The sequence below is a fragment of the Kogia breviceps genome, chromosome 14, assembly GCF_026419965.1.
Source record: "Kogia breviceps isolate mKogBre1 chromosome 14, mKogBre1 haplotype 1, whole genome shotgun sequence".
In the NCBI taxonomy this organism is placed as follows: Eukaryota; Metazoa; Chordata; class Mammalia; order Artiodactyla; family Physeteridae; genus Kogia; species Kogia breviceps.
The window spans coordinates 31,974,459-31,998,481 of NC_081323.1; the positions used below are offsets into that span (position 1 = coordinate 31,974,459).

At 50.2% G+C, this 24,023-nt stretch overlaps 2 protein-coding genes across 2 annotated transcripts; one reads left to right on the top strand and one right to left on the bottom strand.

The window, feature by feature from the left end:
• The first annotated feature begins 5,540 nt into the window (after positions 1-5,540).
• CSTL1 (cystatin like 1) lies at positions 5,541-8,783 on the top strand. The gene is made up of 3 exons (XM_059038230.1): positions 5,541-5,756; positions 7,942-8,055; positions 8,700-8,783. The coding sequence occupies exons 1-3, from the start codon at positions 5,541-5,543 to the stop codon at positions 8,781-8,783; spliced, it is 414 nt and encodes a 137-aa protein (XP_058894213.1).
• A 4,675-nt stretch (positions 8,784-13,458) lies between these two features.
• On the bottom strand, positions 13,459-16,054 carry CST11 (cystatin 11). Its single transcript, XM_059037930.1, has 3 exons — positions 15,827-16,054; positions 15,149-15,253; positions 13,459-13,542 (listed from the first exon to the last, which is right to left on the bottom strand). The coding sequence occupies exons 1-3, from the start codon at positions 16,052-16,054 to the stop codon at positions 13,459-13,461; spliced, it is 417 nt and encodes a 138-aa protein (XP_058893913.1).
• Positions 16,055-24,023: the final 7,969 nt, after the last annotated feature.

The window sequence follows — 24,023 nt, forward strand, 5'->3', positions numbered from 1 at the left end:
TGCATCTGGATGGTTGTCTATATCCTTTATCATATCCCTTTATAATAAACTGGTAAACCTAAGTAAATGGTTCCCTGAGTTCTGTAAGCCTCACTAGCAAATTAATTAAAATTGAGGAAGGTGTCATGGTGACCTCCGATCTCCAGCCGGTCAGTCAGAAGCACAGGTGACGACCTGGACTTGCGGTTGTCCTAGAAGTGTGGGGCAGGGGGCATCTTGCAGGCCTGAACCCTTACCCTGTGGGGTATGATGCTGTCTCCAGGTAGATGGTGTTGGAATGGAGTTGAATTGTAGGATGTCTAGCCAGTGTCACAGGGAGTTGCTTGTTGTGGAGAAAACACCCACCTATTTAGGAACCAGAAGTGTCAGAAGGTGTGTTTAGTGGGAGTAGTAATGGAGATTCATGGGAAACAAAGACACAGTCGGGGAGAAATGGGTTTTTCCTACACAGGTGGAAAGCTGAGTTTTTCCTTTATACCGATTTTCCCCTTTCCCGTAGAAACGTCCAGAGACCCTCCTTACCCTAATCCCATGGGTATGCCCAGGTTCCCTGTTTGCCCTGTTAATGGATGTGATCAGGCCCCTTCCTCTGACTTCATGGACTTGCCCAGGCCGTGGGTTCCCCCTTATTCCCCGGACATAGCCGTGTCTTCTCTTTTCCTCTCACTGCTGGACACCAAAGGCTCCACTGTCCCATGACTCCACGAAGCAATCAGGCCTCATACTCTCCCTTTCTATGGATTTATTCAGTCTCAATATTTTTCTCTTAATTTGTGGACAGAGGCCCCTATTCCCACCGTATTTCATGGACATGACAGGCCCACGGTTTCCTCTTATTTTATGGACATTAAGTTGTTGCCTTCCCCCGCAGCGTGTTCCAGCTATTTTCCCTTATTCCATGATCTTAACCAAGCCCCTGTTTCTCCTTCTACCGTGGACATGACCAAGGCCCAGTTTCCCCCTCAACTATGGAAACAATCTGTCCTCTGTATTTTCCCTCTGATTCATGGATGGAGCACTGCTGCCTGAGTCATCTTGCCCCGTGGATGTTGTCCAGCCCCTATTCTTCCCTTTCCATGGACGGGACCAGGATGCCGTTTTCCCCTTAGTCCGTGATCATGCCCTGCTACATCCTTTCTCCTGAGAGAACCGTAGCCCTGCTTTTTCCTCATTCTACAGGCATGACCGGGACTCCTACTTTTCCCTTAGGTATAGAACTGATGGGGCCTCCTATTTCCTCCCATTTCCTCCTGTTTCCTCGGATGTGTTCATTCCCCTTCTCCCTTTCCTGGGATGTGACCAGGGCCCCTGTCCTCCCCTTGTTCTGTGGATGTAATCAGCCTCCAATTTTCCCCTAGTCATAGTGTGATAGGCTAAATAACGTCCTTCCACAAGATATTCATGTCCTAACCCCAGGAACCTGTGAACATAATCTTAAACAGTAAAGAAGGACTTTGCAGAAGTGATGGAGTTCCAGATCTTGAAGTGGGCAGACATTCTGGATTCTCCAGTCAGGCTCTGAGTGTCGCCCCTCTATCCTCATAAGAGGGAGGCAGACAGGAGCAGAGAGGTCACATGACCACAGGGGCAGAGATTGGCATGATGAGGCCACGAGCCAAGGACGCTAGAAGCCCCCAGAAGCTGGAGGAGCCAGGGAACAGATTCTCCCCTGGAGCCTCTGGGGGAGGACAGGCCCCACTGGCACCTTGATTCTGGTCCAGTGAAAATGACTTCAGACTTCTGGCCTCCAGAACTGCAAGAGAATATATTTCTATAGTTTTAAGACATCAAGTTGGTGGCGCTGTGTTATAGCAGGCACAGAAACGAATACACATGACCCTGTGCTCTCAATTTTCTTCTTATACCATGGGCGCTTCAGTGGGTAGAAGTGTGTTACCCCCCAAATATACCTCCATGTCCTGACCCCTAGTACCTGTGAATGGGAATTGACTTGGATACGGAGTCTTTACAGATCTAATGAAGTGAAGGATGTTAAGATGAGATTATATAAGACTGATGTTCTTTTTTTAATGTAATTTATTTATTCATGGCTGCATTGGGTCTTCGTTGCTGCATGGGCTTTCTCTAGCTGTGGCGAGCGGGGGCTACTCTTCGTTGCGGTGCGTGAGCTTCTCATTGCAGTGGCTTCTCTTATCGCGGAGCACAGACTCCAGGCACGTGGGCTCAGTGGTTGTGGCATGTGGGCTCTAGAGTGCGGGCTCAGTAGTTGTGGTACACGGGCTTCGTTGCTCCATGGCAGGTGGGATCTTCCCGGACCAGGGCTCGAACCCATGTCCCCTGCATTGGCAGGCGGATTCTTAACCACCAGGGAAGCCCCAAGACTGATGTTCTTATAGGAGAAAGATGAGACAGATTTGAGACCAAGGGAGGCAGGGGAGAGGCCATGTGAAGATGGAGGCACGGATTGGAGTGACACTGCCATGAGTCCAAGAAATCTGGAAGTGACACGACAAGGCTTCTTTTAGTTTTATTCTACGGACATAGCCAGGGTCTATATTTTCCTCTCATTCCATGGAAATCACCAGAGTCCCATGTTCTCTTAATTTATGGGTGTCACCAAGGCCCACATTTCTTAAGCAGATCTATTTGGTGTGTGCGTCGCCCCGTGTTCACGGGTTTTCTAACACAGCTCACGGACGTCACCTTCCCCTCCTCGGGTCCACAGTCTGATGGCACGTCCAGGGTGGCTGTCCACCCATATGTCCAGGGCGGGCTGAGCTGACCCAGGCCCAAGCATCCCACACATCACTCTCAATCCTTCTGTATCTGTTTCATAATGGCACTCCGGCCACCCGGGCTCAGGTATTCCAAAGCTGCCACCTCCCCCAGCTGGACAAGTCCTGCAAGGCCGTGGGGTCAGGGAGGACACCGTGACAGGTCCTAGTAGGACTTTCATGCCAGAGGGTGGTCTGGATTCCAGGACACTTGGGGTCCGGCAGGCCACGGGCTTCGGCGTGTGGGTTCAGAGTCAGAGCAGAATAACAAGGAGGGTGTTCTTGCCTGGCTTGAGAAACAGATTCCTCGCCTGCGTTGATTGTCTCCACCCCAATCCAAGATTAATCGTTTTCCCCGTTCTCATCTTACAGATGAAGAAACTGAGGCTAACCAACTCTCCCAGAACCCAGCAAAAACCTGGGAGAGCCAGATTGCAAGTCTTGTGCCTCCCCTGCCATATTGTGCTGCTTCTCAAAGTCCAAGATCCTATTTATTTATTTTTGAACATTTTAACCTTTATTTTGAAATAATTTCAGACTTACAAAAAGATTACAAGAATAGCACAGTGTACTCTTATACCCTGTACCCCACTTCTCCTCATGCTAACATCCTGCATAACTCCAGTACAGCGGTGGAAACCAGGGAGTTAACATTCTTATTAATGGAAGAAATGTTCACAAATTGAGGTAAGAGGTAGTCATGCTGGCTTATACATGAGTTGACTTGAATTTTCTACTAACTAAAACAGCCTGTTTGTGGTCCATCAAACATACAATGCATATCTGCTTTAATCATTAAAGAAAAAGGCATGCTATCCAGAAGTAAAGAATGTCTGAAGATAGAGATAAATGCCTTCCTTTCTGGGACATCAATGCTGGGACTCCTTTGATAATAAGACTCCCTTCCCAGGCTCCAAGGCTGTACTGACTCTCTGTATACATTCTGATCCAGCTTTGTTTTTTTTTTTTGAAACCTTGAAGGAATGTATCCCTGACTTGTTGATGTTCTTTGTTCTGACAAGATATAAAACCGTGCTGAAGACCATGCTACTCCGAAGCAGTTCTTCAGAGTTATCTGAGAGGCTGAGTCCCAGGCTATAGTCCTCAGTTTGGCTCAAATAAAACTCTTTTCTATTCCTACTACAGATTGGTTATTGATTATTTGTATCAGCAGTATTATGTTATTAATCTACGGATTTTATCCACATTTCATCAATTGTCCCACTAATGTTCTTTTTCTGGAGCAGAACCCAATTCAGGATCCCACCTTAATGAGTGTCTTAAAAATAGGGAGCTCTTGGGCTTCCCTGGTGGCGCAGCGGTTGAGAATCTGCCTGCAGATGCAGTGGACACGGGTTCGTGCCCTGGTCTGGGAAGATCCCACATGCCGCGGAGCGGCTTCGCCCGTGAGCCATGGCCGCTGAGCCTGCGCATCTGGAGCCTGTGCTCCGCAATGAGAGAGGCCACAACAGTGAGAGGCCCGCATACCACAAAAAAAAAAAAAAAATAGGGAGCTCTTACAGGCTTCTGGGTGCAGGTGATGGGGTTCAGGACACGCTATCCCCAAATATGGCACCTTGGCTTATGGGCTGTCTTAAGCTGGAGGAGTCCGAAAAAATGGCAGAAGCAGGAAGGTCCTCTGCCTTTCCACTGGCCCTTCTTCCCTGAAGCAAGAGATAAATGTCCCAAGTGAAAGGTCCCCTCTCTGTACATGAAGATAGAGGATGTCCTGGTAACCAGAGACGGGAAGGCAGGGCCAAGGAGGCTGCTTAAACTAACTTGTTACCCCTTCCACTGGGCACCCCGAACCCAACCGCTTTGTCTTGGCAACTGCACAGATTTATTGTGTCCTTACCTACAAAATATGAAAGCTGCCTGTTCTGGTCACTTCTCTGGGTCTTCATTCTCTTGTGAAGTCTCCCACGTACACGTCAAAGCCAGTAAAGTTTGTATACTTGTCTCCTGTTCATCTGCCTTCTGTCAGTTTAATTCTTAGGCTCAGCCAGAGACCCAAAGAGGGGAGAGGACATTTCCCTTCCCTATATGGGCAACACCTAACCTTCAAGGGTCTGCAGGATTAATTTCTGAAAAAGGCCCACAGCTCACTCTTCCCTCATAGAAAGGCTGGGGTTACCTCACAAAGCTCCACTGGGGTCACACCAACATGGTAAGAGCTAGCGCTGGGGCGCAGGCACAGTGGGATCCAGCAGGCCGAACTCTGTGGTGAGAGAGTGGCAGAGATCCAGTGTCTAGAGGAAGTACGGAATAGTGGATGGCCGGGCTAGACAGCTGGAACCCACTGTAGGTAATGTGGAATGTATCCTGTTCAGTGTCCCTGATTCCTTGCATCCCAGTTCAAACATTACCTTCTCCATGGCCTTCCCCGAGTCCCACAAATGGCCCTTCTCTGTCTGATACACCAGCTCTTCTTGCCTGTGGGGTCTGTTCTGGGGGCTTTTGTCCTCATTGGGTGTGAAGGTAACGAGAGGGTCTTGCCCGCCTTGGTGGGTGTTTAGAAATCACACTTGCCTCAATCACTGAAGAACCCAAGGGGCAAGAAAGGTGAACGAGCTGACGGCGGGTTGGGCAGCCGCGCGGGAAGACTCCCACGGAGGGTCCTCCGGTCAAGTCATGGGCAGGACCCAAAGGAAGGGGTTGGGGCCTCAGTCTCTGTTTTATGGCAGGCGGGCATCTCCTGGGGAAGCCTGCGTGGGTGACGGCTGCGGGGAGAGAGGGTGAGTGGAAGAGGCTGGCACCTTTCTACCTGGAAGGCCCAGTGGGGAGGAGGCTTCCAAGGCCACAGAGATGAGAGCTGGACCCTGGGGGAACCCTCTGCTGCTGCTGCTGGCCCTGGCCCTGGTGGCCAGGCTGGGTCAATTGCAACAGTGGAGCGGCTTCCAGGAGTCCACGAGCCCGAAGAACGTGAACTCCACCCTCACCTTCTTCATGGAGACGTACAACAACAACAGCGATGACTCCTACCTGTTCCGCGTGGACCAGCTGCTCCAAAGCCAGGTGCAGGTGAGAGCGCGTGAGCAGGGCCTCGTGGGCACAAGTGTGTCTCCCAGAGAGCACCAGGGGGCGCCTTCCCGGGAGCAGGGTTATTCAGACCCAGAGCCGCCTGAGCACCGAGCTTACTCTCATTTGAACGGAAATGTCCCCGGGCTCCTCAGCTGCTCTTCCGAGGGAAGAATGGCTTTCATTCAGCAATTTGCCAGAAGGACAGCAAATGAGGACGGTCTCGTCTCCTTTATTATTCCTCTCGTTTGGCAAAACATAAGTGTTCTCCGTAGGTTCCCCTCAGCAATAGTTTTTCCATGTCCAGGGTTGTAAAATCTGAGTCTGGATTTTCTAGCCGTGTCCTTCAGAAAGCTGGAATGACACAGAGGACCTCTAGCAGGGTCCTATAGGAAACTGGAGGTACACGTCATCTCTCATTTTGTTTTACATATAAAGTTTCTCTGAAATACATCAATTGAAGGATAATAGAGGAAAGAAAAGTTGTTAAAAAACCACTTTTGTTGGTCCAACCTGCCCTCAAGGTTAGATAGTAAACTATATGAATTAGGGAAGAGGCAATAATGCATCTTCGTTCAATTAACTGGATTTGGAAAAACACTGACTAGGAGTAAAGGGTTCTGGCTAGAGAGAGGGACGGCAGGAACACAGAAACCAGCCAGGGTGGGGCAGGGCAGGCGGGCAGTGCTAGTGTGACACTAAGGGGCCTCAGGGCGTGGACAGCAGCCTGTCTGCCTGAGTCACACACTCTTGCTGCAAGATGGCGGCTCGCGGCGCCAAGGACATTGAGGTGACATGGCCACAAGGTGGCAGCCATCCACCAAATTCTGCCCAAGTTGGCATTTTCTCCCCCATCAGTCTCTGGGGTGAAGCTGGAACCCAAGGAGGCCAGTCGTGTGGAGCTGGTCCTTTGTCACTAACAGTTAACTGAAATCATTGTTTATAAGCAAACTTTTGATGTCATTCAGTCGGATTAGTGGACAGAGCGGGTGCACCCCTGGGTAGCTGGGTGACAATCGCCTGCTGCCACGTGACTGTGTCCATCTGTACCTCACAGAGGGCAGGGAGGGGATGTGGTGGGCGTCTCTGCTGGGCTCCTGGTCCCCCTTCTGGGTTTGACAACCAGCTCCTCCTAATCGTGGAGTCTTGTTCAAGCACCATCCATACTCTCCAGGCCTCAGTTTCCTGACCTGCAAAGTGGGCGGAATAAGAGTGAAGCGGCACCTGTGAAAACATTTGTATCATCATGATTATTCCTATTATTATTTAACTAACGAGCCTAACAATGAATAAGAAAACACTGTGCACTCTGAAATGTTAGTTAAATTTGCCACCAGTGTTTTAATTTCTTCACACATGCGGGGTGTGCTGAGGGTCAGTGTGAAACCTCTTGGCACCAGCCCTGCAAGCTGGATAGAGCCGTCCTTCGATGGAGAGCCAGAAGCCCTGCATCCTGAGGTCCTTCCAGTGGCTGCCGGGACCAGGGCGGTGGTCCTGCCCCAGGCCCCTTCCCCTGCTGTTCTACCCTGAGGTTTTCTGGGGGGCTGTCCTCCCAGGGGCCACTCCAGAGAGTGCCCAGCCTTCTGACTGGTTTGACCACTGACTTTGGGACAAGGCAGTGGGGAGGGAGGAAGAGGACAGAGGCAGAGCCCAGGGAACAGATGAGGCTCCATCCATGCATTCTGAGGACTGTTGTGCAGACTAGGGGGTACGATGGGGCTACAGCGAAGTTGCCACCCTGGTCCCAAGAATGCGAGGGGGACAGGTGAGAAGCCACCTGTGGCTGCAGCAGTGGAGCCGGTGCAGAGCAGGGACCGGGCTCCGCACATGCTGGGCGCTGACCGGGGACCGCTGGGCATCCTCCAGCCAGGAGGGGAGGAGGGAATGGGGACAGAGGCTCCTGGGTCTTCACTCTCCAACCCAGCTTTTCCTGGGGAGCATCAGCAATGCTTGGAGTCAAAACTAACAGCCTTTTGGGACTTCCCTGGTGGTCGGTAGGTAAGGCTCCATGCTCCCAATGAAGGGGTCCCAGGTTCGATCCCTGGTCAGGGAACTAGATCCCACGTGCATGCCGCAACTGAGTCCACATGACGTAACTAAAGATCCCATGTGCCACAACTAAGACCTGGCGCAGCTAAAATAAATATTTAAAAAACAAACAAATCTAATAGCCTTTGCTTCTTGGTAGCTGACGACAGGCGTGGAGTACCTAGTCACCGTGAAAATTAGCCGGACCAAGTGCAAGAGGAACAGCACGAACAACCCCTGGTGCCCCATTCAGAGCAAGAAGAAGCTGCAGAAGGTGTGTGCCGGCAGCTGTCTGAGAAGGTGCTCCAGTCAAGGGGGGGAATAAATGTTTTACAAGGAAACATGGACAGGATGGCGGAAGCTCTGGCAGCCGTGTGGCTGGGACAGAGTTAGGACGCAGCCCCAGGGCTGCCTGATGCCACCTGTGGTGCCTGGGTCCGGGAGCGGGGGAAGGGAAGCCCTCTGACTGGGTGTCTCCCCACCCTGCACTGGCACAGACCTGGCACCAGGCCTCCCGGCCGCTGGATGCCTCATCCGCCTGGCACACTCCCTGGCCCTTAGGTGGAAGCGGCTTTACCTTCCTCGGGGACCTTGTTCTGTCTGGATCCCTGTGGACTGTCCAGTCACCTCCTTGTCTTCCAACCTATGTCCTCCTCCTGGTCCCTCCTGGCAGCACCTCCTGCAAGCTGGCAGGTGCAGGAGGACTGGGCGAGGGAGCCCAGGGTGACATTCCTGTGCCGGCTCAGCTGACCCTCTCACCCTCAGCATATGCCAGTGAGTAGATCTGGCCTTGCCCACGTGTCAGGCCGGGTCCAGACTCCCCAGGCAGGGGCTGGTGGTGGAGGCGGGAATTTTTGTTGCCTTCAAAAAAAATATTTCCCTGAAAGCTGATTGTCCGTTTCCTTTCTCCTTCCACAGAGTTTCATTTGTGACTTTCTGGTATACACTGTGCCCTGGATGAACCGTTACCAGCTGTGGAACAACTCCTGTCTGGATGCCTAGGTGCATATGTGCAAAGATGCTTGATGAAACATTGGACGGTCGTGCTGTGTGCTTTGCATTGTAGAATCTGAAAGGCCCTTGAATCCCTCATCAGGATCTCGGTACACGCTCACACGTACGTGCATACTCACAGCCACCCAAACCTCACACGTGTGCACTCACACACTTATGCCCATAGTCAATGGTCTTTAGGCAGCTGATGTGGTTTGAAGCAGAAGGTTGTTAATCCTTTGGGGGAAGCTCATCACTTGGCTTCTACCTCCAGCCCACATCTCTGAGGCTTTTCAAGAGTCAGGCACATCCTGACTCTGGCCTGATCTTGGAGAGCCCCGTTTCTGTCCCATGCTCGTACAACTCTGTGACTGACACCTGTCTTTGTGAGTGTGTCAGGGGTCCCCACACCCACCCTCTGGCTCAGGAATTCACTAGGAGGATTGCCAGGACCTGGCAGGTGTACAGTCGTACTCAGGGCTGTGAATTTTACAGTGAAGGATACAGGACGAAATCAGCCAAGGGAAGAGGCTCGTGCGGAGACGTCCCCGAAACCAGGCACAGGATTCCAGGGTCCCCTCCGGGGGCAGCCACACAGGACATGCCTCATTCCTCCAGGAATTAGATAAAGTGTGTGCCAGGGAAACTCCCCAGGGACTCAGTGCCCCAGGATTTCACTGGAGCTGCTCACATAGGCAGCCTCTGCCCAGCATGTACCAAAATTTCAGATTTCTGGAAAGAAAGCAGGTGCTCAGCATAAATCCCATTGTTTGTATAAACATTGTAGACCTAGCGAGGCCCTCTTATCACTTAGGGAAAGTTTTATATCTGGAATGGTTTACCATCCTAGTTCCCAGACTCCAGCCAAGGCCGACTTTGCAATCAGGCTTTTTCAAGGACCCCGTGTCTTGGGCTGCGTGGGATGGTCTTCCTGACAGAGAGTTCTCGAGCAGCTCACGGGCTCACTGCTGGTGGAGCCAGACCCACAGCGTCTTCCGTCATGTGACTCACAGTCAAGCAGAGAAGGTGTGCCCTGGTCCACACGCAGGGAGTGGCTGTGGGCTGAGATGTGCCCCCAGACCAGCTGGTCTCCTCCCCAGGGAGCAGTCCCACCCATCAGTCACAATGGCAACTCCAGAGGGTGTTTCCCGAGGGGGAAGAGTAAACACACAAACCAGAAACTCACATTTGCCAGAGGGGCCTGAGGCAGAGCGGAGGATGGAGGTGAAAGGTTAAAGGTGGTAAAATTCTTGTGCAAAAAAGAGGGAAGCTGGAAGCAACTGGTTTTGCAAATCTGACGTCACTGGGGGCTGCCTGGGGGCCTGGTGCTGCCTGCTGCCCTCACTGTGTTACTTGATAGCCCTATAAAATGGCAGCTTATCCCTACATCACAGGCCAGAAGCCTCCAAAGGAAACTCTGTCCAGATCCTAACATCCCAGCCGAGGCTGGCCTATTGGCTAAACTTCTAGAAATGGAATGTAAAGGAAGGTAAACTTTCTCTCAAACTGGTAGAATACTGACACCAGTAGACCAAATTATATATACATAATGTAATATCTAGGCAACCACTAAAAAGGCTATGCAGAGATACACTCAAAAACAGTATAGATAGGGCTTCCCTGGTGGCGCAGTGGTTGAGAGTCTGTCTGCCGATGCAGGGGACGCGGGTTCATGCCCCGGTCCGGGAGGATCCCACGTGCCGTGGAGCAGCTGGGCCCGTGAGCCATGGCCGCTGGGCCTGCGTTTCTGGAGCCTGTGCTCCGCCATGGGAGAGGCCACAACAGTGAGAAGCCCGCGTACCACAAAAAAAAAAAAAAAACAGTATAGATATGTGCAAGTGGAATTCTTAAAAAAGTGTTCAAGAGACTCACAGGAAGAATAGAGAAAACACAAATAAAAAGCAGAGAGAACAGAGAACAAATAGTAAAATAGATGTAAGCCCTGACATGTTAATAATGTCATGCATGGTATGTACAAACCACATGTAAATTGTCTAAACAAGCCAATTAAAAGACAGATAATAATAGAGTGGATTAAAACAGTGACCCAACTGTATGCTGTCTACAAGAAACTTACTTTAAATATAACGATACAGGTCGGTTGGAAGTAAAAAGTGAAGAAGGTTATATTATGCGAACATTAATTGAAAGCAGGAGGGCCTATATTAATATCAGATGAAGTTGACCTCAGGGCAAAGACTATCACCAGGGATAGAGAGGAACATTACGATACATTTACTCTGGAAAAGTTTGGCAGTTTCTTTAAAAAAAAAAATCCTAAAATATACTTTAGCGTACAAGTCAGCAATTGCATTCCTGGGCATTTAACCTAGAGAAATGAAAACGTAGGTCCACACATGAACCTTACATGCTTATACATAGAAGCTTCATTTGTAATAGCCCCAAACTTGAAAACAACTAACACACCTACAATAGGTAAATAGTTAACTGTGGTACTGAGGATACCATGAAATGCCACTAAGTAATTAAAAGGCACACACTACTGATGCATGAAACAACTTGGATAGATCCCAAGGGCATTGTGACCAGTCTCCAAAGGGCACACACTGTATGATTCTATTTACACAACATGTTTGAATTGCCACAGTAATAAAGATGGAGAAGTGAGTGGTTGCTGGGAGTTTGAGATGGTAAAGGAAAGGTGTGACTACAGAGGGGTTAGTGCAGAATGTCTTCACGGTGGTGGCCACACAGATCAACACATATGACAAAATGACACACATACACACTGTATGGTGTCAGTTTCCTGCTTGTGATTTTTTCTGTAATTACAAAAGATGTAACCATGGCGGGAAGCTAGATGAAGAGTACAAGAGACCGCTTGTACGCTTTGTAACTTCCTGTGAATCTACATTGCAAAATAAAAAAAAGTTTCAAAAACCCACTGGGCTGAGAAATCCAAAATCAATGAGCACAAATGTCCTACCTTTCCTTTATTCTCCCCTCCAACCCTCACCTCCAGACATAGTAACCAAAGTGCCGGAAGAGAGCTGCATGGCTGATTAATATTAAATTATGCTACTAGTGCCCATATTTTTATGAATCACTGTTTGTTTGAATATCTGCTTTGTGTTAGGCATTGTGTTAAGCGCCTTACAAGCATTATCATCATTAATCTTTGCAACTCTTGCAAGAAATAGGTACCGCCATTCTTGTTTAAAGATGAAGAAATTGTAGGTTAGCATTTTCCCAGACAGTTGGCGGAGGGAACTCTCACCTGGGTCCCACCTGAAATGGGGTCCTGAGGACTCCGGAACTTTCACAGGGAGAGTAGAAGTTGAAAAACATTGTTCTTTCAAAGCTCCAGCCTTCTCCAGCTGGTGGGGATGTGGGTGGCCGCTGTCAGCTCACGATTCACCTGTCCCTTTGGTGTTCTGCCCGTGTCCTCTCACATCTCATCCTTCTGTGCACAGCAGCTCCAGATTCCAACACCTGTTCCCTGTCACCTCTGGCTGTTTGCCCTGCCCTCAAACAACCCCAGGCCAGAGGTTCCACAGAATTAATGCCTCACAGGAGCTGTCCTGCAGCCAGTAATTGGGGATAAATGCCCCAGCTCCCTCTCTCTGCTGGTCGATGGATGCTGTGTGTGCCGGTGTGTTTTCCACAGAGTCCCTAGAATTCCCCTGCGATATTAAACCCCAAGGCTTTTGCCTGAACTCTTGCGGATGGGCTGGTCCTTTCCCTACTGGATGTGAACGAGGGCAGATGTGACCCAGTGAACTGCTGGCACCGTCTTGAGACCACATGGAAGAAGTCGAGGGGAGAGCTGAGCCTGATGACATTATTTGAAACACTGAATCAAGCTGGTGGGTGAGGGATGCTTATTCCTCACAGTTAATGTGACATCCATGAAAAGGACACCACTTTAATGCAGCATTCCTGGTTTCACTCTGCCCTCGAGCATTCCCCTCCTGCAGGAATTCATCAGATGGGTCTGTTTGGGAAGAATAAACGGGGCGTTATACCCACATCCTCCTCCTCTTACAGGTGCCCACATTTTCCTTGTCAATTCTGGGAGAGGAATCTCTCTGGGAAGAGACCTGCTCTGGTCCAATGTTGCTGATGCTGGAGGTGTGAGTCTAATTCTGGAGTCTGGTATCAGAAAGTGCACGTGCCTGCAAAAATAAGGCACATCTCCCAACCTAGTTCTTACCAGTAACAAAGGCCCTCCTCTTTTCAATTACTTGCGTTATTTCTCCTTGTTTCCCCTTGTTTCACACTTTAGGCAAGGAAGATTCATTGGGTCCCTCAGAGATGTCATCACAGGCATTCTTGCCAATATCTCTTAGCTGTTCATTTAAGTAATTAGAGCATCCTCCCTCGTTCTCCTTCTCTCTTTTCTCATCTCCTTATTTTAAAATCGAAAGACCCCTACTTGATATAAGGATGAGGCTGAAGGCCTGCTATCCTGCAGGTATAGGCTATAAGACCAGACGTTATACATGTCACCTCATTTGGACCCCCAAACTGCCCTAGCCCAGATGACCTTCAGATCATATTATTATGAGTTGAAGAATTTTGGGGAAAAAAGGAGTGGAAACATAAACATTCAAAGCCTTAAGAGCATAGGCTGACCAACATTTATTTTCTATATTGAGAACTCCTGTTTAATGCAGGGTTCTTTTACACACAGTGACTCCGTGTGGGCTGCACTCTGGGACACCTAGCCATCCGTGCAGTTTTGGGCCAGAACTTTATACTTTTCAAACCAGGGAATAACAAATACTGAGTATAAGCAATCGATTTTCTGAAAAAGACAAGAAAACAAAATATAAAAAAGATCAACATGGAAAGAGGAAGGTGTAAGACAGCAGATGGGGAAAATGACCCTGCCTCACCTGCCTCCAGTCCACAGGTGGGTCCATCTTTATTTTGATTTCAATGACTTGAGAGTGTCACTGCTGAAACCACCCCACAAAACGTCCTTCTGCTTTTGTGGTTAGAATTGGAGACTGGAAGTCAAGTGTCCACCCGCCCACATCACCATGGTAACGACTGATGCTTCCTCTTCTTATCTGCTCATGTGCTGTTCATACAGTGAACACACTTACCCTCACTTGGCTCCCTCTCTCTCTCCCTCCACCCACTCTCCCACCTCATCCTTCCTGCTTCCTTTCCCCTTCCTCCCACCAAACCCAACCCCTCTCCTTCCCTCCTGCTGTCCTTCCTTCCTTCCTTCATCCATCCGTCCGTCCGTCCACCCATCCTTACATCCTCTCCTCCCCCTTCCCTGTTCTAGCCCAAGATCCCCTTTCTTCTCCACCTCCCTCTTCTCCCACAAGGAAAGATCAATCAACATATTTTGCACATTATTATCACTTCGTAGTGCAATTTTGCTTTCCTGCTCTTCGCTGGGAAGCCAGGGTGGGGATGAGGTGACGTGGGAGGTGTAAACGTTGACATTTCTCCTAAAGTAGAATTCAGAATATTAACCCCACAATTTAATCTCTCACAGTGATGAGACTCTCTAAGTTTACCTTACTATTATCATCAACTAGTCTTTTCATAGATTTCATGATCTTCTCCAGGGAAGAACCAAAAACGTCTAGCTTGCTAGATTTTGAAGACTTCTCCATGGAGTGGGGAGCCCGTGGATGGACATGTGTTTGTCTTGAGAACACCTAGGCCATTAGAACTAGGGTGACCATAGAATCTATGAACCAAACCAGGACATGTTGTAGGCAACTGGGGATGCTGTTAACAGTGACACTAAGAAGCTGGGCACAAATCAGGACTGTTCTAGCAAGGTGGGTCATGTGATCTCCGTCATGTTAGTTCCTCTGGGTAAGGAGCAGAGATTTGCAGGGCCTGTAGGACTTGGGACCTTCAAGGCCCCTGAGCACGTGGGCCCACCTGACGTGTTGCGTGTGTGATGGTCCACCACTTGCAGTGATGATGGCCCATCCAGCTTCCCCGATGTGACAACGCTGGGTGGGGACAAAGCCACTGTTGGGGAGGTGGGCCCGCATCGGGTCACTTGCCTGCAGGCTTGTCCCCTCTCTGACCCACACCACCACCGGTTGAACTATTTCTGAATGCATTTTCCCACCTCCTCCTCCTCCTCTTTGCCTAAACACTGCTGGATGAAAGAAACAGAGGCTGCAGCCCAGCGACCGTGTCTTACGTCAGGCTGAGGTTCAGATATTCATTGGGTGCACCAACAAGGTCCCCTGGCTGCTAAAATATTATTATAATCAGCTACTTCCCTCAGGACCAGAGTATCCCTCCGCTCTCCCGCAGCTCAGCCACCTTGGCTTCTCCCTCTGGACCCCCCCAACTGCTTCATCATTCTTCCAACGACAAAGGTGCAGAGCACTGAGAAATAAGCTCTTTCTGGGTGACGTGACCAGTACCTTGTAGAGCTTGCCTTCCTGGAAGGAGCAGTTGTTCACCTCCATCCTGAGGCAGCTGGTCCGCTGCATCTCCAGGTTTATGCGATACTCCATGTGGTCGGTCAGCTGTCGGAGGCAAGGACAGGGGGATAAACGACCTCCTCTCCCTTGTCTGTAGCTTCCGGGGCTGGGGACTCCTAGTGTGGTGCCCCAGGTCGAGGACCTGCACTGGACAGACCCGTGAGCTCCCCCTACCCCCTGTCTGCCTCCCGTGCCCCTTTCTGCCATTTGAGCAGAATTCCCCAGAAGCCACGCCATGGGCAAAGTCGCCCTTGGATGACCCACGTGATGCTCACGGTTTGTATAGGGCAGAGAGCAGCAGCCTAGACTCTGAGGGCCAGCCCGTCTCAGCTGCGAGTCCTGGCGCTGCCGCCCCACGTGGAAACAGCCCCTGACGTGCACACACGTGGTGCACCTGGCACCCCGGAGACCCTTCACGCGGGGCCACAGGCGGCTCGGGCCCTCAGGCCAGGGTGTACAGCCCTGGTCCTGGGTGTCAGTTAAGCAGCTCCACTTCATCCACTCCAGGGGATTTCTGCTTCTCTTAAAACCTCCACTTTGGACTAAACGAGGCTGAGTTCACTTGCGTGGCCACCCCGAGCCTGTGGTGGCCTGGCGCAATGGGAGGGGGACACTGACCCTCTTCAGGACCTTGAGGACACGCACAATCCGGAAGTTGTACGTGTCATTGCTCTTCTTGTTGAAGTCCTTGGTCACAAAGTCCAGAGTGGTCACCACGACAGGATCTGACAAGGGCACCTCGTAGACACTTATGAAGGTTTTCCTCCTTGTTTGGTAGGTGAGGGCCACCAGGGCCCCCATGATGGCCAGCAGCAGCCGGGGGCCCTGCTGGGGTCTGGCCATCATGGCTCACGCTGCCAAGGCTGCTCTGCCCAGACGGATTTAAGGCAGCCGGGGGATGCCCATGCGTGTCCTCCTCCCTCTTTATCTGCAGCCGAGGCTGCGGGGAGACCAGGGCAGACTCGCGTCCTCCTCGCAGGCCCCCGCATCTCACATGCACACACACACTGAACTCCCCTCACTCTTTGGGGGGGCTGATCTCTCAGCAGCACTGATCCTCCCGCTGCCTCAGCATCTCTGGGTGGGAGCCAGGCCGGGGGTTTCTGTCTGCTGAGCTTGGCCCAGCCGGGCCGTGGGAGGCCTGAGCGGCAGGCAGGAAGCGATGGGCACTTGGGGGCGTTGGATCCCAGGGCGGTGGAGCGAGACGGAGCCCTGAACACCTCGTCCTCCTGTCCCTGTGATCTTCCTCAGACTTTCCTCCGGTCGCCCCTCCCCACTCCCCGGGCTGGCTGGGATGCAAGCTCGCCCACAAGCCCAAACCTTGATGTCTTCCTCCTGCTAATATTTCTCAATCCTGGGAGGTACCTGGGCCTCCTTAGAGAAGCTGATACTTCCCAGAAAATGGAGGGTGTGCCCCGTATGGGAAGCTTGCAGGTGTGGCCATGACGCGGCTCTGTGTTCATGTTCTGCTGTCCCTGTGGATGCACCAGCCATGCCATCTGTCCCTGCGACCCTCTGTAGCACTCGTACAACACACGCACCCTCGGTCCAGTACCAAGGGGCCAGGGTCGTCAGATGCCCAGAGCTTAGAAGGCACTTGGAGCTGCCCTTCTCCATTCTGGAGGCCTGCCTGGAGAGGGAGAGACGGTTTCTGTCATTCTCCCCTGCCCTCTGTCTGCCCTGCCTCCCGTCTCACCACCCACGGGGTCCTGGACCTTCCTGGTCTGGATGAGGTGAAGAAGGGGAGGGACTGGGAAGCTCCAGCTTCGGGGCTCCCGCCCTGGCAGGATTCTGGAGCTGACTGCTAAGCGGGTCCCTTCCCTGTTCTCCCCCAGCCTCCACAGCAGTGACCTCTCCTCTCCTCTCCTGGCACCTGGTTAGTGTCCTGTGGCTGCGGTGACAAGTGACCACCAATGGTGGCTTAAGATGACACACACTTATTATCTCACATTTCTGGAGATTGGAGGTCCTAAAATTACGGTGTGTGCAGGGCTGCACTGCTTCCAGAGGTGTTAGGGAAGAACATTTTCTTTGCCTCTTCCAGCTTCCAGAGGCATTGCTCAGCCTGGGCCCCCTTCCTCCATCCTCCCAAACAAAAATATCAACATTCCCCATAGGATATAAGTAAGATATAGTCTCACAACACAATTTTCAAACGTCCTGGATACAATCCAAGATTACTCAGCATATGAAGGACCAAGAAAATGTCTCTCTGTTAAAGAATTCCCCCAGCCCTTCTTTTATAGCAGGTCTGCTGGCAATGAAATACTTTAAACTTTCCTCATCTGATAACATCTTTATACCACTATTATATTTTCCCTAAATATAGAATTCAGGTTTGGCCGTTCTTGTCTTTAAGAATTCAAAATCATGTTCTACTTCCTTCTAGCCTCTGTGTTCCTGGTGAGAAATCTGCAGTCATTCAAATCTTTGTTCTTCTGTAAATTATGTCTTTTCTCTAATGGCTCTCAGGTTTTTTCCTTTGTCTGTAGTTTTCAGTAGTTTGAGTATGATGTGCTCTGATGTGGATTTCTTGGAATTTACTTGTTTGGGGGTTCTCCGAGCTTCTTAAATCTGTGTTTTTGATAAATTTGGGGAAATCTCAGCCATTATCTCTTCCCCTTCTTCTCCTTCTTCTCCGTCTTCTCCTTCCTCCTTCTCCCCTCCCCCTCCCCCCTTCTCTTCCTCTTCCTCCTCCTCCTCCTTCTTCTTCTGACACAACACTTTCTCCTCTCTCTCTGGGAGTCCAATGACATGAAAGACGTTTTGATATTGTCCCATAGGCTGCTGAAGCTCTATTCATGCTTTTTAATGTTTTCTTCCTCTTTAGTGTTCATAGTGGATAATTTCTATTGATCTTTCTTCAACTTCACAGGCCCTTTTCTCTGACATGTTCAGTCTGCTCTTGAGTTCATCCAATGAGATTTTTACTTTGGTTTTTGTATTTTTGCAGGATATCAGTAAAATATCCATTTGCTTTTTATGGATGTCTTCTATTTCTTACTAATAGTTCCTACCTTTCCAATCTTTGAAGAGTGTTTACCCTTACTAGGAACGTTTTGATAATAGCTGCTTTAAAGTCTTTTTCAGATATTTCCAACATCTGAGTTATCTCAGCATCAGCGTCTGTTGATTGTTTTTTCCCGGGAGAGCTGAGATTTTATTGATTCTTCATATGCTAAGTAATCTTGGGTTGTACCCTGGGTGTTTTGAAAACTGTGCTATGAGACTTTGTATCTTATTTATGTTCTTTGGGGAATGTTGGTATTTTTGTTTCAGCAAGTGATTCACCCAGCTGCATTCAGGGTGCAAATTCTGATCAGCCTTCTGGGGGTTGTGATTTCAGCGTCAGGTCAGCTCTTTGTCAATCCTCTGCAGGGCTGTTTGGGTCTGTGCATGTGTGTCTTCCAGGGGCTGGGCTGGCTGGGTGGTGGCCTGTCCCTTCCTTCAGTTCACATCTTTTGTGTGCCATCAGGGTTATACCCATACTTGTGCTGTTCAGGGTTCACTTTCCTGAGCTCCCATGATCCCTCTGGTCCTTTCTGGTTCCCCGGATCTTCCTCACATTGCTCAGCTTTGCAGGCCCACATCTACACCCAATTCTGGGGACAAAGAGCAGGAGGACAGAGATGGGAAAAAGCAGTGGAGGTTTTCCCCACCCTCTTAGAACCACAGCTGCTCTGGTCAAAGAGGGAGGCTCCCCTCCCCTCAGTGTTTATGTGGCTGCAGTATCTGCCATCCCTATTCTGCTGTCAGTGCTGCTGCCATGGTTCGCCCAGGGGCTGGGGCAGGAGACGACTGAGGAGAGAAAAGACAGGACTTCTCCCACTGTCCCTGTGCTTGCGAGCTCCCCATCCTGCTCCTAGAGGGCTTCTCCCAGAGCTGTCTGTCAGCTCAGCCCCAGCTACACACACGGAGATGGGCACGCCGGCTCCACCCCTGGTAATAATGGGGCATCAGGAGGTATGTGCCAGCCCTCCCCAGAACACTTCCAGGAAGCCCCCATTCTCCCCTCATAGGGGCTGGAGCAAGGACACGAGGCTGGGCCAGCACAGCCCTCCTGCCCCAGGGCATTGCCAGGAGAGGGACAGGGCCACCCCCAAGGGGACAGAGCAGCAGAGAGCCCAGACGTGCCTCCCAGCAGAACCGGGCCTCCTACCATGTTCCCTGAGTTTTGCCTGAGTCTTCTCTGGCCGCGGGCATGTGTGCCCACGGGTGGGGACAGGCCGAAGCTGTGGGAGCAGCCTCTATACAAGATGGACAGGAGCTGGAGACTTGATAACCCCTCAGGTGGGCCTCTTCGAGGCACACACTCCGCATTGTCTCCTAGGAGCCCTAGCGGAACGGAGCCAGTGTCACCCGCTCGCCAGCATCCCCGCACTGGCCTGCCCCCGCCGCTCTCACTGTGAGCCCTGAGCGCCACCAGCACCGTGGGGCCTCCACCTGCCTGAGGAAGGCGGGCCTGAAGCTCTGCTTAGGGTCCCCTCTGATGGCCTGGGGACTTCAGCCAGAAACGCTCCCATGGAGCTCTGCTCCCCTCTCCGTGGAGGTGGCGCTGGTCTGTATTTAGGTCACCTCCAGCTGCGACAACGTATGATTCCATGTCAGAAGCAGCAAGGCGTGTTCCCGTTGCTGGATCAGGAGCGGTGGTCCCAGGCACACCCTCCATTGCAGTTGGTGTCCCCCAGTGCGGGGACAGCCTCATCCTGCTGGGCTCACCTCCCCTCTTCTGACCCATATCCACATACTGAGGGGATCGCTGTGTCTCAGTTCTGCTGTGTTTTCAAAAATAGGTTTCATTTTGAAAAGAATTTCAAACTTAGGGAAATGCTGTAATTACAATGCAAGGAAGTGTTTCCCTTGAAACTTCGGAGCAGAAGCTGTTAACGTGTTGCCTATCACCCCCGGCATGTTAGTGAGTGAGGACCACACACAGGTGGGTCCCCCTCTGCAACTGCAGTGCAACCAAGGGATCCCCCTGCTGGTGCTCAGACCCATCTGGCATCAGGGGACATGCATACCCCCTGCCTCAGCCAGTGACCCAGCACCAGAACATGGAAGCCCCCTTCCTGCCAAGAGCTCCTATAGAGAAGGATGCGTTGATCGTCTTCCATCTGGGACGAACAGTCTTTCATTGACTTCATGACCTTGATGCTTTTGAAGGGTCATTATTTTGTAGAGTTTCCCTAAATTTTTGTTTCCCTAATGTGGACAGTAGCCCGACACCATGGCTCGTGCTCTCTCAGGGCTGAGGGTGATCCATGTATCTCTCCTGTCTGTGCCCACTGACCTCAGTGAGTGCACCTCCTCACCCCCCACTCCCTGACATCACTCCAGACCCCCTCTGGCCCCACTGCCCCGAGAAATGGCAACTCTGTTCTTCCAGTGGGTGCTTGGCCCTTGTCAAGCACTGGTCCTGGTCTCTCCCAACTTCTGAAACAGCGACAATCAGACCCGCTGAGAGCTAAGGAGTAGGCATATCCTGTAGTTGCATGTTTGGTCACAGTTCTATCATCCTAAGGATAAGGTCGGAAGCATGGGATGAGGCAGGAGAGCAGAGGCCTGCTGGCCTTGGTTTGCTCCTTGGGCTTTTGAACAGCCTTAACCAACGTCTCCGCTTTTCCAGCCCCCATTTTCTTTTTCAGCAAGGTTCCCTACGATGCTCACAATGACATTTTGCCAGATGCTAGGGAGAAATGCCACTGGAGAAAAGGCATGTTCTTTGCTTCAACTGGGGGAACAAAACGTGGGGTTCAGAACCTGCCAAGAAGGGCTGTGGTAAATATCCCAGGATTTCAGTTGAGACCAGGAAGGGCTGCATCCTATGAGTGAAAGTCAACTGGGAGTAGATCATTCTCAGAAGCCTCACTTTGAATCTTCAAAAAACTGGAATCAAATAGGTAACAACCTAGAATTCTATAGCTAGCAAAAATAGTCTTCAAAAATGAAGACAAAATAAAAACATTTCAGACAACAAAAGAGGAAAGAAATCTCAAAAATTTCAAAAGATTGACGTGGTTCAAAGTATGTTCTCTGTTCACAGTGGTCAACTGCAATAAAAACTTAATGTGAAAACCTCTAGCTGCCCATAAATGTAGCAGTAGAATTCTAAATAATCCAGGGATCAAAGAAGAAATCATATAGGAAATAAGAAAATACTTTGAATTGAAAGATAGTGAACATACAACATAGCAAAACTTCTGAGACCCAGCCAAAGCAGAGCTTAGAGGAAAATTTAGTCTTAAATTCATATATTAGCAATGCTAAAAGGACATAGAGAGGAGAGAGGAGAGAGACTTGACTGAACCGCTAGAACAAGGGGCTCCTGTAGAAATAGAATTGTTCAGTGAGAAGACAGCTTTTTCCAAAAACTAAAAGATGTATCAATAATATCCAAGCCCCCAAAAATCCTTAAGAGAGTTCTTTAGGGAGAGGGGAAATGATCTCTCTGGAAGAAAAGTTATATTGAGGGAATGATGCCCAGCAGAAGGGTAGGTATGTTGCTAAGTCCAAGTGAATAGTGAATGTGTAAGGCAACAATCATATTGTCCTATGGACTTTCAAATATGACAACAATAACACACAAGGCAAAAGTGAGGTTAAGAGCAATAGTGTTCCCGTCATCCTTGAAATGGTAAAGGTACTAATTTACAGTAGATTCAATTAAGTCAGTGGTGCTCACTACGATTGCTTGAGTTACCACTGAGAGAAGAGAAATAAGGGCAAATAAAGCCATTGAGAGGAAGAAATGGAACAATGAAAAGGCCATGAATAATCCAAGAGAACACAAGAAAGGAGAAAAGAAGGAACAGAGACAACCGATATGAAGAGAAAACACACAGTAATATGGTAGATTTGAACCTGTATATACTGTTAATGATCAGTAATAGGAGTCATGGCAAATGGGAGAACTCCCCCCCCCAAATAAAAGAATGTTAGACTGATTTAAAAACCTACATGCTGTTTACAAAGACACATCTTAATTATTAAGGTACCATCTTCGAGTAAAAAGATGGATAAAGATACATAAGGGAGGGGGCTTCCCTGGTGGCGCAGTGCTTGAGAGTCCGCCTGCCGATGCAGGGGACACGAGTTTGTGCCCCGGTCTGGGAAGATCCCACATGTCGCGGAGCGGCTGGGCCCGTGAGCCATGGCCGCTGAGCCTGCGCGTCCGGAGCCTGTGCTCCGCATCGGGAGAGGCCACAACAGTGAGAGGCCCACATACCACACACACACAAAAAAGATACATAATGGAAACGCTAATGAGAACATTGCTGATGTGGCTACTCTGATGTCAGACAAAGCTGATTCTAGAACAACAGCATCACTGGGATGCAAAGGTGTGATTGACGAGGATAAAATGACCTATCAGTTCTGTTTGTACAAGCACTTAATGACAGAGTCTCAAATATATACAGCAAGAATTATGAGAAAAGAAGACCAGACAAATCCACAATCATAATCACAGTGAGAGATTTTAATGCGTCTCTCATAAATGGACAGAACAACAGATCAAAACACAAACACAAACCAAAGAAAACTCAGTAAAACAAAATAAAGAAAAGAGAGTCAATATGTGGAAGGTTTGGTCACATGGGTGACCTGAGAAACGTCAATACCTAACTCTGCACCTGAAAAATGCAGAACATACAGTCTTTTCAAGAACCTGTGGGGACTTCCCTGGCGGTCCAGTGGCTAAGACTTTGCCTTCCAATACGGGGAGTGTGGGTTCAATCCCTGGTCAGGGAGCTAAGATCCCATGTGACTTGCTGCCAAAAGAACAAAACCTAAAACAGAAGCAGTATTGTAACAAATACACTGAAGATTTTAAAAATGGTTTACATCAAAAAAAAAAAAAAAAAATGAACCTGTGGAATATTGGCCATAAAACAAATCTCAACAAATTTCAGAGAAGAGACATAATAGAAAGTATATTCTCTGACTGTAGTGGACTTGAGCTGGAAGTCAATAAAAGAAAAGACAATTAGGAAATCAACTACGGTTAGTAATTCCTATCAAGGCAGTGATGAGGACAACTCCTTCTAGACACCTCCACTGCTGGCTGCACACCCCGTACTGCCCTGTGCCCGGCTGGTGGTGTTGGCTCCAGCCAAGGCCATAGACAGGCTTGGCTGCCTGGAGCTCTCAAGAAATCACAGGACTCTGGCAGTCCCTGCCTGCACAGTCCCCAGGGCAATCAGGGGGGATGCAGGGCCCTGAGGAGTGGGACCCTGTCAGGATGAAGCCCTGAAAACAAGGGGGACAGAGCCTGCTCCGTGCATGTCCCTGCGTCCAGGCTTTCCGTGATGAGGCAGGGATGTAACCCCCTGCTCTGCCTCTTTAGTGCTGGCAGGAGGGACAGACAGGGGATGCAGAGGAGGAGCTGGGCACAGGCGTCTTCAAAGCGGGAGGCCAGAGCGCAGGGCTGCATGGGCAGTGGGTTGCAGAGGGCCCCCCCCGGCCCCCCATCACCTATCTTTTGTGCTGACTCTGGACAGCATGTTCCCAAAGGCAGCTCTGCTTCTGGGGCTCACTGTCATGGGCATTCACGTCCGGACCATTCAAAAGGAAGTTGTAGACATTAGTAAGGACCACGATTATTTTGCAGTGTCTGTGGAGTTCGCCGTGGCTTGGTTCAACAGGGCCCATGAGGAGGAAGACGCCTACAAGCTGCTGGAGGTCAGGCGAGCCCAACAAAAGGTGAGCGGTAGTCGTGGGCCCAGGCTGCCAGATGGCCAGCCCCGAGCCGGCCCAGGTCAGTGGGGCTCCGAAGTGAGGGTGCCCCGCTGCACACACTCCTGAAGGGACTGGAGGC

Bases quoted from the DNA above. Each gene is read 5' to 3' on its own strand.
- CST11 (XM_059037930.1), bottom strand. From the start codon at position 16,054: ATGATGGCCAGACCCCAGCAGGGCCCCCGGCTGCTGCTGGCCATCATG. The intron at 15,254-15,826 runs GTCAGTGTCCCC...TGCCTCCGACAG, and splicing joins TCCTCAAGGTCCTGAAGAGG to CTGACCGACCACATGGAGTA. The intron at 13,543-15,148 runs GTACTGGTCACG...TGTCTTTTTCAG, and splicing joins AGGAAGGCAAGCTCTACAAG to AAAATCGATTGCTTATACTC.
- CSTL1 (XM_059038230.1), top strand. From the start codon at position 5,541: ATGAGAGCTGGACCCTGGGGGAACCCTCTGCTGCTGCTGCTGGCCCTG. The intron at 5,757-7,941 runs GTGAGAGCGCGT...GCTTCTTGGTAG, and splicing joins TGCTCCAAAGCCAGGTGCAG to CTGACGACAGGCGTGGAGTA. The intron at 8,056-8,699 runs GTGTGTGCCGGC...CTCCTTCCACAG, and splicing joins GCAAGAAGAAGCTGCAGAAG to AGTTTCATTTGTGACTTTCT.